A 16,618-nucleotide genomic window follows, 5' to 3' on the forward strand; every position below is an offset into this window, starting at 1 on the left:
TTTAAAATAAGTACAATTGAACACATTCATCACAAAATAGAGCTGAAATTGCAAGCACTATGAGCACTATTTAACAGAAGCATAATAAAACATTTATGAAGATCACACTTTTAGATACATCATGCATTGACAGCATGGACCGACAGTCAGTGTGGCACAGTGATCCATTCGACTCACTGTCAGTCGTTTCAGGTGAAATTCCTTTTTACGAGGCGCACTTGAACGCAGCATGGGCGTCAGCGAATGAGCGTCGTCAACGTAACTTGCCAACTTCCGGGACAACAGCATGAGCAGAGGGAATCCATCCACATGTCTCTCAAAAATATGAATCTCCTGTCTCACTCCTGTTGTTTGAAGCTGTCACAAACCGTGGGACGCAGTAGCAGGGTTGTGTGAATCCTTCGGAATTGAAGCCACATTTTGTTCCTTTTGTCCGTGAGAAGTTTGGGGCAGGCTAGCCGCCCTGTTAGCACTATTATCACCGGCAGGAACTCATTGACAGAACACCAGGTTTGTGTGACTGATCAGTCAGCAGGTGACAGTAGCTGTTGTGTTTGCGGCCGCGTGTTCAAACTTGTCTCTGGATTCAGGTGCCGGCCATGGGACACACCAGCGTGGAGAGGATCATCGCACTGCAGAAAAACCCTGCCAACATCAGGAACCTGTGCATCCTGGCACACGTTGACCATGGTGAGTGTGATGCTGACATACACTGTCCCCTAACACGAGGTAGGGATGCTTGTCACGAGAAGTGAAGGTACAAATCATTTGAACAAGTGGAAGGTGGTAATATGGAGTTAAGTGCAGCACATGTACAGAATACTGCACATAAGTCCAAAGTGTTTTTCATGTGCTGTCTTCTTGCTTGTACATCTGATCAGATGGCAAATTCAGCAGGATCATGCTTCCTTTAGGTAATATTATTAAAAAAACACTCCATTAACTTCCATTGTTATGCAGATGACACACAAATCTGTTTATCTATGAAACCAGATGATTCTAATCAACTTTCTAAACTAGACGCTTGTCTGGAAGACATAAATGCTTGGATGAGCCATAACGTCCCGCTTCTGAACACGGATAAAACTGAAAATATTATATTTGCCCCAAAACATCTGAGAGAAATAATCTAAATATATAATAATACTAGACAATATTGCTCTGACCTCCAGTACCACTGTGAGGAACCTGGGAGTTATTATTTAACAGGTTTATCCTTCAACTCCCATATTAAACAAATCTGCAGGACTGCCTTTTTTCACCTAAGTAATATTTCCAATATTGGAAACATGCTGACTCAGAGTGATGCCGAAAAACAAATCCATGCATTTGTTACATCGAGAGTAGACTACTGTAACTCCCTATTATCAGGGTGTCCAAAGAACTGCTTAAAAAGCCTTCAATTAATTTAATTAATTACATTTTTGAATCAAATAATTGCTGTTTGATTAAAACAATTCTAGCTTCTCTTCATTGGCTCCCTGTTAAATCAAGAATAGAATTTAAAATCCTTCTTCTAACTTGTAAAGCTCTTAACAACTAGATCCCATCATATGTTAAAGGACTGGTAGTCCCATATCTCCCCAGAAGAACACTTCATTCTCAGAGTGCTGGCTTGCTGGAGGTTCCTAGGTTTTCTAAAAGTAGAAAGGGAGGCAGAGCCTTCAGCTTTCAGTAATCTTATGTGGAACAAGATGATCCCAATTTCAGTTAGGGAGGCTGACAGTCTCTACGTTTAAGGCGGGACTCAAGACTGTATACAGTCTATTTACTAAAGCTTACAGTTAGAGCCCTCTCTTTCTACCTCTCTCTCATAAGACTCTTGATGAGCTGCAGCTCTTTAATAGACTTGTAAACTCACGCTTGCAATAATCTAGCCTGCTGAATATAAATCCATGAAGAAGTTTCTCTGAAACTTTTTTGGTCATAAATCCTTTCATCCTTGCAATATTTCAGATGGTTGTCAGCTGATTTTGTTATTGATGTGGTTGATTTTCAGGTCTGAGTCTATAATTATAATCAGATTTAACAAGACTAAATTTAGATCAGATAAAGAAGTGAAATAAAACGTGCAGCTCCTTCCTCCATCTTCACAGTTATGTGCATTAAATGCATCATTGATCTACTAAAACTCTTCAAGCATGAGCTGAATCAATATCCTCTCTTTCCAATAATCCTCATCCAGGTAAAACTACTCTGGCCGACTGCCTGGTAGCGAGTAACGGCATCATATCAAGTCGTCTGGCAGGAAAGGTGAGTTACTTTAATCACAGTGGGTGAATTATGTTCACGTCTGTGCTCTTTGATGAACACTTTACATGTTTGAATGTTGCTCTGCTCTGTGTGATGTGTTGCTGAACCAGCTGAGGTACCTGGACAGCAGGGAGGATGAACAGATCCGAGGGATAACCATGAAGTCCAGCGCCATCTCGCTGCACTTCACAAATGGTGAGTCCCAGCGATTTGATATATGACAGCAGATTTTTGCAATTTTCCCATCGTATTTGTTTGGTTTTGTGAAAATAGTTTTCATCTCGCATCCTCTGAGACACAACAAAGAAAAAGTTTATTATGGCACTATTTTACTGGTCCAGCCCACTCATGATGGGACTAATGTATGTGGCCCCTGAAGTAAAATGTGTCTGACCCCAGTGATGATGTGATTATGAGATTTAAATGATCAAATAGGGTTAAGTGCAAATGTGCAACAATTGAAGATCGGTATACAGACTTGAAATATACTGCAAATAAAGACATCGACTAACATGAGCAGGGTTTTACTTTTATTGCAGCATCCTAACAGCCATTAACAATAAAATCTTAAAGCATTGTGAATCATAACCATAATGGTTCCAACCAAACAGGTGCAGGAAACAAAATAAAGAATATTATTGAATAGGTAGTTTTATATAATGCGCAGAAATTATTTAGTCACATTTAAGAATAATCCCACAATCCTTAATGTCTGTTTTATCTGTTCACTTATTGCTTTTCTTCTGTAAAGAGGTTTCATTCTGTATAAAAAAAAAAAAGCCTTTGATAAATTAAGTCTGGTTTTCTTGATTGAGCTGTAGTGAGTCGAAGCTTGAGGCTTAGAAACGGGTGAAAACCCTTCCAGAAAAGCTGCTGCTGTGCATGAACACCACGGCCGTAGTGAATAGTGCTTTCTACAACAGCGTTTGCCTCCAGAGTGTCACGACTCCCAAATAGCCAGACCTTCGACTAACAGTGCTGCACACTGTGGTGGGACCGAGAGGATTTATGTGATTTACATGTAAGTGTTTGCATGTTTCTCTCATGTCTTCAGGGGATCAGGAGTATTTGCTGAACCTGATCGACTCTCCCGGTCACGTCGACTTCTCTTCGGAGGTGTCCACTGCAGTCAGGCTGTGTGACGGAGCCATTGTGGTGGTGGACGCTGTGGAGGGGGTGTGTCCGCAGGTCAGTGCTGTTCGTGGACGTGTTGTGCAACTCGTGCTTCAAGGGCTTATTCCAGAATTGAATATTCCAGGCGCGGCGCGGCTCCCAGTGTGTTCTGTTGAGTGGGAAACGAGGCCAAATGACTCTTTGAGTGTTGAAGGTTGCAGACCCCTGAATTCAGCTGTATAATCCAGCTCATTACACTCCGAAGCCTGACGGCCTTGGTACCGGGACCACCAGGTGGTGGTATGATTTAATGCCTGTAAGAGTGCCGGTCACGGCAATACGTGTTTTTGGAAATTTCACAACTTCTATGTCCACTTTCGTGGGTTTGAGGAACGCAGAATGTTTAAAGACTCTCTTTGTGCCAATTCAGAGTCTAACCTTTTAATCTAGTCTTTGGATTGTTTGGGGAAACCTGGAGAAAACCTCTAGAAACAGAGGAAGAACATGCAAACTTGGAATCAAAACGTTCAAGGTTCCAACCTGGAGCCTTGATATTTTGGTCTCACTCAGAACAGTTCTGGGTTACGCACATACTGGGTGAATTTAAAACCCGGGGGATCTCCTGTGTTGCAGACTCAGGCCGTGCTCCGTCAGGCATGGCTGGAGAACATCAGACCCGTTCTGGTCATCAATAAGATCGACCGGCTCATCGTGGAGCTGAAGCTGACCTCGCAGGAAGCCTACGTTCACCTGCAGAAGATCCTGGAACAGGTGGGATTCGCGTCACTGACAGAATGAGCGTCTGTCAGGGTTTTACAGATGACCAGGACTTCCCCTCTGCAGGTGAACGCCGTGACCGGGACGCTGTTCACTTCTAAGGTGCTGGAGGAGCGAGCGGAGAAGGATGAGGAGAAGGAGGAGAAGGAGAGGGAGCCCTCCACTGGAGATCAGGTGTATGACTGGAGCGCGGGGCTGGAGGAGGTGGACGACTCGCACCTCTATTTTTCTCCCGATCAAGGAAACGTGGTCTTTGCCAGCGCCATTGATGGGTGGGGCTTCAGGTGAGGATGTTTTGATCAATACACAGGCGACCCTTAAATGTATTATTATCTGTATATATTTAGATCTTCAATTATCCAAATTATCCACGGAGGATACCAAATTCGCATTAGCTGCAAAGCCATGCTGTCAGTATGAGTTTGGAAAAACCTGCAAAATGCAACAGCTATAAGATGAGCTTTTTGAACATTTCACTGTATTTTACGCCATAAGGCTTCATTAAAATCGGCTTAATGTTAAGATTGTAGTCATTTTAGTTGTAACTTTTCAACGTTATCTTGGCACCATTTTACCAGTCCGGCCCACTCCAGATGAAATTGGGATGATTGTGGCCCCTGGTCTAAAACCTGTTTAATCTAGACCATGAGTTCTCAAAGTGCGGCCCGTAGGCCAATAGTGACCTGCAGCAGCATTTCTCGCAGCCTGCAACGAATTACAGTTGTTAGTTTTAATCCACCTAAAATGTTTGGGCTCCTTAAAATATAACGCCGTGTGGATGATCGGGCAAAAATGGTGCATTTTTGCACATGAGAATCGGCATTCTCGTGTGGACAGGCCCTGAGACTGACTGTTCTAAATATGTTTGTACATATATTCTGAAATGGACTGTACACAGGACTATTATATCCCTCATTTGACTGCAGATGGCAGAAAAAGCCCATTTTGAATTTTGTATGCATTACAATGTTTCTCAAGATTTTCTCAAGTTTTGCAGGTTTAGCCTCATTTATTAATTACCGTATTTTCCGCCCTATAAGGCGCACCTAAATACCTCAAATTTTCTCCAAAGCTGCCAGTGCGCCTTATCACCCAGTGCGCCTTATATATGGAAGAATTGCGCTACTTGAGACTGCTATTTGCCAGCTGAACACCCAGAAGCTTTTATTTTGACAACTCTAACTTCGCTACCGGAGCTTCAGAGCGGACGACACTCCACACAACACATTCATCACTCATGGTTGCACACCAACATTCTAACAAACCAAAATAAACTAGATGAAATAATTACTCCCTAAACTGGGGAACAAAAACACAGCATAAACACAATCAACACACACACAAGCCCAACAAAAACCCACAATAACCTCCAACAACACAAAATTTGTCGCTGCAAGGCATGATGGGACATCCTGAGCTCCTCAGTGCAGCCGATAGAAACTCCCATAATTCATTGCAGCTGTTTGTGGTGTTTTAAATGCAATTATTGGGGGTTCTATTTGGTTTGTGGTGTCGGTAATAATTGTGTTGTGTTGTGTTTTTGTTGCTTAGTTCATGTAGTTTAGTTTATTATTATTATTATTATTACCGGTAGTTGTAAGTTGTCAACCAGCAGTGAAGAAGGTTTTGTGTGTAGTGTCCTCCTGGCATAGGCTGCAGGTAGGACTATCAAAATAAGGCAAGTGCACCTCTCTGGGTGTTAGAATCAGTGGAAAATGTAACTTAATGGCATTGTGCTGTCAAGGTTGCCGACCACTGATCTGTTCCATGCGCCTTATAGGGCCGTGCGCCTTATATATGAACAAAGTTGTAAATTATGTCAATTAATGTAGGTGTGCCTTATAGTCCGGTGCGGTAAAATGTATTTATTGAAGATTACTGAATGCAGACCAATTAATGTAAATCATAGAGATGTGACCTGGTTGTTGAAATTATTGCAAATGGAAGTTTTTTTGTCTGTTTTTTCCATTTGTTCTCTTCCGTAGTCCTCAGTCCAATGTTGGGTTCCAAAATTATCCATACGCTATGAACTTTGAGAACCCCTGATCAAGATTGACACACCGAGTTTCAAAAGAAGCGTTGTCAGTAGAGCTCTACAATGAATCACAAACTCATCATTATAGTGACAACAACATCCTTGTTGGAAATCTAAAATAACCATAACATTTATTACAATTAATTCACATACATTTTGGAATTATTTTTATTGATCAGCAGCCTGAATTGTTCTATTTCATTTTTTTTATACGTGGTGGCCACAAGGCAGAAATAAGAAGCAATCAAGGGAAGAAAACCGAGACCCTGTTACAACTGGCCAAGAGTACTGTTATCTGGACCAACACATCTCAAAGTACAAAGTCATTAACATCAATACTCAACATTATTTCATAGTAACATTAAACCAGGAGGTTTTTCCACTCTTGCTCAGTTCCTTTGTCATTATTCTGTTATTTGTGTTGTTTCCAAAGTTTGTCTTGTGCTTCTGCTCGGGTCAGTTCAGGGTCTCTAGGAGTGACTGCAGGCTGCACAATCACACATCCATATCATTTAATTTACTCACTAATTGGCTTGTTGGGTCTTGATCACAGGCTGGATTTGAATCTTGACGTGCCTACTGTCAGCTGAGGCTGTTGAAATACAAACATCCACCAGATGGTGCTGTTGTCTCAGACTTTACACAGAACAACAAGACTTCAGACTTATCAACGCTTTCCACTTCACATCGGTTCCTTTTCAACATATGTCGACCTCAAGTCTCCTTCCTGATGTACAGCAGGCCACTATGAGGACATTTCTGATGTTCTGTGTCCCTGTCCTCACCTTCCGCTATAAATAAACCAATTAAGTCCCAGCGGAGGCAGCCGGCTCTTTTCCGCCTCTTAACCCACGACTCGCATTTACTGTCTGGGGCAAAGGACGAGGAAGCCGAGGTGCACATAATTGCACAAACATGTTTTAATCTCATCTGTTAACATTTACAAAGAGCTCCGCTCAGCTCTCTTGAGACCATTTGAGTAAGTATGCTTGGAAAAAGAAAAAGAAAAAAAAGATCAAGAGTTTGATTTAGTGTATTCTGTGTGTTTTTTTGTTTTGTTTTGTTTTTGTAGCATCCAGCAGTTTGCCTCCATCTACAGTGAGCGGATGGGCATCAGATCCGAGGTGCTGCTGAAAACCTTGTGGGGAGATTTCTACCTCAATGCGAAAGCTAAGAAGATCATGAAAGGAGCTCAGGTAATGCATCAGTGATCAACTCTTTGTGCAGACTCCCCTCACCGGTTTCCTTTTCCTTTTCATGCAATTAGAAAGTTACTTTATGTAGTTTGATTTCCCAGTTTGGACCATTTACAGAACAATAAAAAAATGTCTAGATTAATGTTGAATATGTAACTATTAGCAATATTTACTGCGCATAACAGTGTACATATTATATATATACACACACACACCTGTTTTCTATTGGCTGAATACATAAGCTACATCAGAGATGTTAAACACAGTTTAGTTTAATAAGCTTTAAATTTAAACTTTAAAGAGTTTCAATGTCAGAATTTTCAGAAAACCAAACAATTACTACGGCAAATGCAACAATAAAATACAACATAAAAGCAATTTTATTTCTACCTTCTGGCGCAAAATACAGCGAAATATCCCAAGAAACCTCTTCCAGCTGCTTTGGCCCACACACTTCAGATCCAAAGCAGTAAACAAGCAGAGCTTACCCAACAAAACTTTCCTTTCTTGCAGAGTGCTGGGAAAAAGAAGTTGTGGGAATATTGTGGTGATATTTTACCAGCTGTGAACTCGTGAACACTTGAAATGTATAAAATTGAAGCATGAGTTACTTGGCCGCATACGCAGAAAAAGAGAAGAATTTCCAGTACTTTGTTTTTTTACATAGAATACATAAAACCGACCTCGGTGTGTGTGGGCGGTCATACTAACAGTAATACTGAATACTAACAGCCAGCACACTCCAGTTTCAGCTCAGACTGAATCTGAACCTTCATCATTTATCATTTTTAATTATCTCACTTTGGATTGGGGGGTTTTAAGCTGCGGGACGACGGGCCAAAGTCACCTTCATGGTGACGACACATTTTCAAGTGAAAACTGAGAGCTTTTGTTGTGTTTTCGGGGTGCGTTTACATACCAACGTTGCTCTGAGGCACTAAAAATGTAACTATTTGAAAAGGGCTCAAAAGGGGGAACTATTTGAAATCGCTCTGTGTCCTTAGAAATGGGAGCAAATGCAACCGTTTGAAAATCCACAGACTCGCATTTCCTTGGAAACGGGGTAAAATGCAACATTTTGAAAACACTTTGACTCCATCTCCGTAGTTGATGTTTTTACTGTTCATCAGAACAGTGTTTCCTCCACACTGTCATGACTCCATGTCCATATTCTCCTGGGACTTTTTAGTAGTTTTCTAGTTGACAGTCGCCGTACTAACCAACTAGTTTGTCCATACAGATGTTTGTGTAATCGCCATTGTTAATGTTTATAGTGTTTTGTTCATTACAAAAACAACTAACAGCACCGAGTCGTATCCTGGTATGCTAATGTTTTCTGCCAGATCTTTGTAAAAGGGCATAGTTTTTAAAACGTTGCCATGTAAACACAAAACTTTCCAGAAATGAAAATCCAAGTAAATTGCACATAAGATTGAACAAGAAAAGCTTTGTGTGCTCTTGATGTGGGTGTGGGCTCATTAGCACAATAAAATCTGAGCTGAACTTCCTGAAAGTAGGAGTTCATTGCTTGTTTTGAGATGACATATGAAGTTCATGACCGATTGAAGACCATTAAAATTAACATTTTTCACTTAAATCACATCCAATCCTGTTAAAAAGCCAAGAACATGAGTGGAGTTAATTAATGCGGCTAAGTCTAAAAACACAAGGTTGCTTCTTCAAAAGCAAAAAAATAATAATTATGTACCACAAATGAGCTCATGGCCTCGAGCAGCTTTTCTAATCAACACAGAGTAGAATCTTATAATTTTTGTCATTTGCTTAAGTAGTAACAACCTCTTGAATATTGGCCACATTTCTTCCTGTAATACTTAGAAAAAGGTTTATTCAGGATCCCCACAATCCTTTTTCTTTAAACATACCACTTGAACATGTTGAACCAATAAATATATTTTTGATTGATCCAATATTCTGATATGCGAGACACAATTTTCTATGTATTATTGTATACCTATCATTTTCAGGTGTTTCTATCATCCACATTTGTTCCTGTTGGTTCTTTCAGGCCACAGATTCAAAATAGAAAAGCTTAAAAATCCGGCCATGTAAATCGATTTTATTCAAGTGCCTTTGTTAGGCAGACTTTGGTTCACCTTGCCTTGAAGATGCCAGAAAATCACATTTGTTCAGGATTCAGAGTTTTATCATCTGTTTGAGATCCAAATATGCATAAATTGACATTTCTATGCCACATTGCTACAGCAGGTTACAGATTGATACACAATATACAGAAAAAGATGTCTCCCATATAGCGAAATGTCCAAAAACACAATCATTTCACTGACTGTAGTCTTCAATTTCAATGTGGTGTATCGGTGCAGTCAGTGTTGTTGACTTTTTGTAGGCCATTAGTGTTTGATTCTTTCTTTTTCTTAATCTTTTTTGCAGGCCAAAGGAAAGAAGCCACTGTTTGTGCAGCTCGTGCTTGATAACATTTGGAGTTTATATGACGCAGTTGTGACCAGAAGGTGGGTTTGCTCTGTTAATCAAATTAACTGCCTGTTCGACAACGCGCATAATTTAAATAAACATGGAGTACAATTACTATTTTTCCTCATAAATCCATTCACTATAGAACAAAACTAGGACATATTTTCCATTTTGGTAAAACATTGTTACTCATTTTGTTGAAACCAACAGCTGTAAAAATAGATTCAAGGGAATGTTGAAAGTATACTTGTAGTTTTCTGTTTTACTTTTGTTTTTTTAAGCTGGTACTGCTGCAACTGGAGGGCTCCCCCTCATAAAAAGAAGTGTGTTCACCTTTGATGGGACAAAGATTTGGGCTCTGAGCCAGTATCATTTACATGATTCTGACTGATGTATTGACACACACACACATGATCTTAATGTACATTCCCTCATTCTCTCATCTCAGCTTTGACCTCTGTTATTATATGAGCTCCATCACAAGGAAGGCTCGCTGGCAAAATTGCTGCATTGAAACAAAAAGTGATCAGCAATCAACACATCAAGAAGAAATATGTTTACAAACATAAAAACATTTTCTACCTCCTAAAATCAAGAGGAAGCAGCAATGACCACCCTTTCTTCTTCCTTTCTTCCTTTTAAAAATCATTAATGATGATTAATTCCTGTAGTTTTTGATATTTCTGAAGTGTTTCATTCAGAGGGAATAGTGAACATGAATATCATTTTCTTGTACCGGTACTCAAATCAAACCAGAGTCAAAAACTGAAAAAGTTTCACTGTGCTCCAGTCTCAGCAGTGCTTCAGCTCGCAGTCTCTTCTGGACAACTTGTAAGCAATTGGCTCGCGGCTGTATTATCAACATCTGTCCTTGTACTTTTAGATAATACATAAACTCAGTTTTGTTACATTTTGAATTATCTTTCAGCAAGACAAAAATGTCAGACTCTGTTAGTCGTGTGAAGACATTTGTTGTGCCTCTTTAACCAGAGACAAGGAGAAGGTGGAGAAGGTGGTGACCTCACTGGGAGTTAAGGTGATGGCGAGGGACACGCGACACTCCGACCCCAAAGTCCTCCTGTCTGCCATCTGCAGCCAGTGGTTACCCGTGTCCCAGGCTGTGCTCGGTATCCTTTTGTCCTGGGCGGAACCCAGAGTGTTACGCTTTCGCCGCCGCTTGCTTCTGCACGGAGCTTTCCTGAACGCCGACTGCAGCGATGGTGTGTGAGAAGCTCCCCAGTCCGTTAGACATGGCGGCAGAGAGGGTGGAGAAACTGATGAGCGTTGGAGCGCGACGGTTCGACTCCCTGCCCGAGCAAACGCAACAACTTAAAGCGGGTAAACACACTCGCACACACATCTGAAACCGGAAAAAAAGAATATATATTTAAAAAGCATTTATAATTGTCCAGAAGCTTTTGTTTTATAACCGTCTGTGAATTTAGCTTCTCGCCCACGATTATCCTTCTTTGTTTTCCTCTATAGTTTGTTTTTCACTCTCTGAACTTTTTCTGCTGCTGCTCTCTTTTCTGAATATTTTAACATTTTGCTGTGTAGGGTTTTTTTTTTTTTTTTTAAGTTTGTTTTAAACCTTTTTAGAGACATTTTGCTTGAGTTGATCAAAGAAATGGATATTTCGTGTTGGTTTAGCGGCATGTCAGTACGGGGACATCCAGTGGTCCAATATGGTATGCTCTGCTATATTTTGATTTTATATATATATATATTTTATACACTGCTCATAAAAGGTTTGGGATGTTTGGCTTTTGGGTGAAATTTCCCGATGAACTTAAAATGCACTGTAACATTTACAGGTGAACTTAATTTGGCCTTCTGTAAACGTTTGAATGCACATGTCCAACTCGTGAATGTTTCAGTACTTTTTGCTCAACTTGCTCTTCAGATAACTGTAATTGATGGTTACGTGACAAGTTATTGACATAGTTTGTTGTGATATACCTCGCACTGCCGTTGGCTTTTGTTTCAATAAATTGCTCTGGATGAAGAAATCCCCATTTAACACTTCAACTTAAATGTTTCATGATATAATATCACTGTAGCGTTAACCATTTATATTTTCCATAAATTTCAACTGAAAGCCAATAATCCCCAAACTTTTGTGAGTAGAATATAAGTCACATAACCAACCAAACACTTAGATTTCTGAGTCGGGAAAGTACAGTCCTACTTGACTTATTCCTAGTATTATCATAACTTAACTTCAGTCTAACTTCTCTTGTTTACAGGTGTAATAACTGTGAAAACACACAGGTGCTTGCAAATGCTCAAACAATAGGAATTCAATAGGTGTATTGAACCAAAGGAACTCTCTGCCAGTTTAACACTTTGAAAGATTTCAGGTTTTCGTTGCCTGATTTTGTCTGTAGTGGATATTCCATCTTTATGGCAGAGTGAGGATGACCACAGCCTGCTAACAGAGCTGAACGGAAGGAAATCATCTCCGAGTTGCCTCTTAAAGGGTTTAACCAACTCAATAAAGCAGTTTGCTTTTCCCCAGCATTTCTTTTTGTCCCACCAGGAAATGCTTGTGCCATCCTGCAGTGACTTCCCTCCACCACTGGGAGGCAGTGGCTTATTGAATAACCCAGAGGAAAGGAAACTAGTTTATTTTGGATAAAAGGCACCATTTGTTGGTAACTGGCTGCCGTCATTTCCTGCTTGATGGCTTCATGCGTTTGTTTCGTCTGGCTGGCTCTCTTCAGTGTTGGACCACATTGCAAGCAGGCAGTTGCTCCCCTCCAGGGAACGCTACTGTTTTGGTTGTTCCTCCATGTTATGGAAAACTCTTAATTTAAAAAGCATGGTCCTCTCACCAAACAAGCAGCAGATAGACTTTTAAAATGTAGATTAGTGGGTTTTGATTGACCTTGTTTTTCATATAAGTGACTGCCAGTGGCCTCCGCGGCTTTTCTTGTATCTCACAGTCTCCGCTTTCCCGACATGGGAGGGGAAACACCAACTCATAGCCATCACCTGTAAATATGCTCCTGATCGTATCAGGATTGTCTTCCGGGAAAACGTACTGGCTGATTTCATCAGTGGCGTAGTGGTTTGTTTTCACGTGTGCAGCTGCGGATAGCTTGTGTTTTTTGTGGCAGCGGGTTGTGAACCAGACGAAATGGCGAAAAAGCAGCAGAGAGCTCGTGATCTCAACTTCCACTAAAAGCCATTCACACACCATTCTCTGTGACCTTTTACCCTCTCCCACAAATCTCTCAACTAAAGGTAAAACAAATCACAAAGTTAGCGTCACCCCTCTAGACAAGTTGGAAAATACAGGGGTTTTTTGTTTGTTTGTTGTTTTTTTCTAGCTCAGAAAGACAATGAAACAAAGAATGATCGTGTTTTATGACATGTATGACCAGTGTTTGAGCTTACTTCAATTGATTTGGATTGACTCTTAATAATACAAGTCACTTCTGCATTTATCCATCTCCAAACTATTAATTGTAAATGAAAAACCTGATTAAATTCAGTAATTTGCTTCAGTACTACAAAGTCTCTCCAGTTTTATCTAGTCAGTTAATTTCATTGAATATATTAATATTGAATATATATATATGTGTGTGTGTGACAATTAGTCTGAGGTAGTAAAGTGCATAGCCACTCTTTTTGCACAATTTAATGTAATTACAACAGGCTTTGCGTGGTGAAACTGACACTTAAGAGTGTTACTCAACATTGACGTTAAGTTGTGAAGCATGAAATATTTTTTTAATCAGACATTTTCAAGGATTTCAAACGGTGAACAATAAAAGGTTCCAGCAGTTGCCCTCAATGTTGTGGCTCATTTGGAAATTGTAAAAGTTTTATTGCGTGTCAGACACATGCTTGAAATGCAGTTTTCTTTGTAATTCTTAACAGGCATTGAAAAAGTAGAGATTGACTTTGTTGCTCATTTCGTAAATGATGTGGGATTGATTCTGTACCAGGCCTTTCTGTGTGGCATCTGAAAAAAACACGTACTCATATTACTCATATACGGGTAAGTGTTTTTTTTCCCCTGTTATGAACTTGTGATCTGTGCGGGGCGTAACCTTCCTTCACCATATTTTCAAAGCGACAAACGTCATTCACTATTCGTCTACATCTGGTGCAGGTCCGACCTTGCGGCTCTCACCTTGGGTGTTTGGAAGTGTTGGATAGACCCACTCGGATGAGATCCATTCCCCACAATCTTCTTTCAGAGGTTTTTCCTCCCGGACTGAACAAGAGAGACGGTTTTTCACAGAGAAAAGGTTGCTTTTCTCGCTCGCAGCCTTGTAGAAACAGTCACATTTTCACGGGTACACACAGCACAGAAATAGAATATCGCACTCTCCGGAAGAGGAAGCCAGTTCTTCACATCATCCGACCCTCCCAGCCTTCCTGCGATGCCTAATGGTCTGACTGGGAGGGGACGGTATCTCACCCACCAGCTGCTCTGATCTGACTCAAACAGCTTGTGATCAGATCAGAGAGGTCGGGTCTTCACATACTGTTTGATCCATCTCTGCTGGACACAAACGCACTCCGTCCACACAGTGCAGCCCTCATGGTTTCTCTTAACTCTCAACTTTAGGTGATCCATTAAATCCCCCCCAACTGATGTTTTGAATTTACAAAGTCTTTATTATACCACCCATAGCATCATACACGGTGTTTGTCTGCCACAAGGACAATTTGAATCGTAGAGGAAAGAATCAAATTGCCCACCCTGCAGGTGACAGTCGTTTTACCTATCAACAGAAACGAGGCCGAAAAATACAGAGTAAGTCGGAAATGAATCACAAACGAATTACATAGCACTCAAAGCTTGGGTTTCTCTTTTGCAGATTTGCTGGCGTGTATGTGAAAACCAGGCTGATAGCAAACACTTTCCAACATTTTGTTTGTGAAAAGTCCAAAGAAAACCAAATGAATTTGCGACTGTCATATGAATTTCCAGTTTTCTATTTTCTCCGATTGAGATCGGTTCAAAAAGTCCAACTCAAAGAACATTCCCAGAAAAAGTAATGTTTCATTTTCACGCTGAAGAAAAGAACATTTAAGATTTATATATACTCCTACTTTACAATAACTATACCGACTCAAATCTGTGTAGAACATGTTTCTACAACTTTGCTTTCTGGGCAGCGAGCAAATGTTTTTCCAATTGTACAGATTGTTCCAAAAAATACCAGGGGTAAAGTCATTTCTCTTGTATGTTTATTTCTTTGGAAGGCCTGTTCAGCTGCTATCATAGTGTGAATGTATGCTATATGACAGTTCTTTGCATATAGTGTGGTCGTACCTGTAACGAACCTAAAACATGTGGAAACCATGAAAACAGACAAATTAAGTTGTTCTGCAGCTGTTTTTTTTCCACGGGACTTAGGAATGATTCTAGACGGTTGTCTCTATGCAAAAAAGAAAACGGCAATGAGGAAAATGATGAACTCTGAATCTGATCCACGGAACTTTTCTCACTTGGCTGCATGAGTTTCTAAAATATCTTGAAAACTTTGCAGTTTCCTTGCACATTTATTTTTTTTTCCATGAACTTCTTCGACCTGTCTGTAACTTTTCTCAATTTAGTTTCAGTGAGTCAAAAGTAGCAATGAAAGAGTGACTCATTAATCTGATCTTAATCGTCTCGCAGAACAGGCGGCCGAAGACACATGTTGCAAGACGATCACAAATCCACAAGTTTTGTCATCTCCTCATGCAAATGTCAAAACACGTGTTGTGCAACATGCAGTTGACCTCCAGGTGAATTTCACCCAAGTTTGAAGGTCCTGCAACATTCATGTGACCTATGCAGTCTGCCAGTTGTGGTTCCAAGTGAGAGTTGATGCATATTCTTGTCATTTTATGTTTGACACAGTCCAGTGAGGAAGCAGTTCTTCTGTGTCCACTCAGACCTATGCCACAATTAAATGAAATCCTCCATTATTGTTTATTGGAGGAAGAACAATTTACCACACAGTATTTTTTAATTTTACCTTGTTTTTTTCCTCCTTTCTTCACTTACCAGCGTTCCTTCAGTGTTCCAGTGGAGAAGACGCTCCTGTCATCATCTTTGTGTCAAAAATGTTTGCCGTGGACACAAAGACCTTACCACAGTACAGACAAAGGTATGTGCGTGTGTGCGCGTGTGTGCGTGTGTGTGTGTGTGCACGCACGTGCGTGTGTGTGTGTGTGTGTGTGGGCAGACGATGTAGTTGGCAGATGGTGCTGCTCACCTGTTTTCTTCCTAATGCCTCATCAGTGTTCACAATGTATTTGCTTTGTTAATAATTCTCTGCCAATTCGTCCCACAAAGTCAGTGCTGCTTGTCTGTGCTAAAATAATTAGCATCACAATATGGACAAGTTGAAACAATCCAGATGAAAATTGGTCTCTTGGTTGTCTACAATAACATAATTATGTGGTCAGGTCTGTTTTTTTCTTTTTTTTTAATTGGTTGAGGAAAAATGATACTTTCAGTTACCTCCAAAGAAGTAAATTTGGTTAATTTCAGTGTACACTTTGTTAGGTACACACACACATTCCTCTAACCACATTGGACCTGCTTTTGTTTTCAGAACTGTCAGAATATGTTGGACTGGTCATAAAGGGACGGACATGGTCGATACTTGGGTAGGCTGTGGAGTTTAAACCATGTTCAGTTGATACTGAGGGGCTGAAAATGTGCCAAGAGAATCTCCTCCAAATTCTGATTCTACCATCTGAATGTGGAAGCAGAAACTGAGACTCATCAGATCAGGCAGCATTTTCCCCAATGTTGTTTTGTCCAATGTGGGTGACTGTT

General features: G+C 40.4%; 1 protein-coding gene across 1 annotated transcript in view; it reads left to right on the top strand.

The window, feature by feature from the left end:
- The first annotated feature begins 417 nt into the window (after positions 1-417).
- Positions 418-16,618, top strand: part of efl1 (elongation factor like GTPase 1) — a 96,519-nt gene continuing 80,318 nt past the window's right edge. Inside the window, exons 1-12 of the mRNA XM_080502033.1 lie at positions 418-510; positions 591-690; positions 2,186-2,253; positions 2,364-2,448; positions 3,308-3,441; positions 4,000-4,137; positions 4,210-4,427; positions 7,251-7,374; positions 9,784-9,863; positions 10,816-10,952; positions 11,041-11,163; positions 15,842-15,941. Of these exons, the coding sequence (XP_080358159.1) occupies positions 600-690; positions 2,186-2,253; positions 2,364-2,448; positions 3,308-3,441; positions 4,000-4,137; positions 4,210-4,427; positions 7,251-7,374; positions 9,784-9,863; positions 10,816-10,952; positions 11,041-11,163; positions 15,842-15,941 (1,298 nt within the window). The 5' untranslated portion in view covers positions 418-510; positions 591-599. The remainder of the gene's footprint in view (positions 511-590; positions 691-2,185; positions 2,254-2,363; positions 2,449-3,307; positions 3,442-3,999; positions 4,138-4,209; positions 4,428-7,250; positions 7,375-9,783; positions 9,864-10,815; positions 10,953-11,040; positions 11,164-15,841; positions 15,942-16,618) is intronic.

Source organism: Blennius ocellaris, assembly GCF_963422515.1.
Source record: "Blennius ocellaris genome assembly, chromosome: 1".
NCBI lineage: Eukaryota > Metazoa > Chordata > Actinopteri > Blenniiformes > Blenniidae > Blennius > Blennius ocellaris.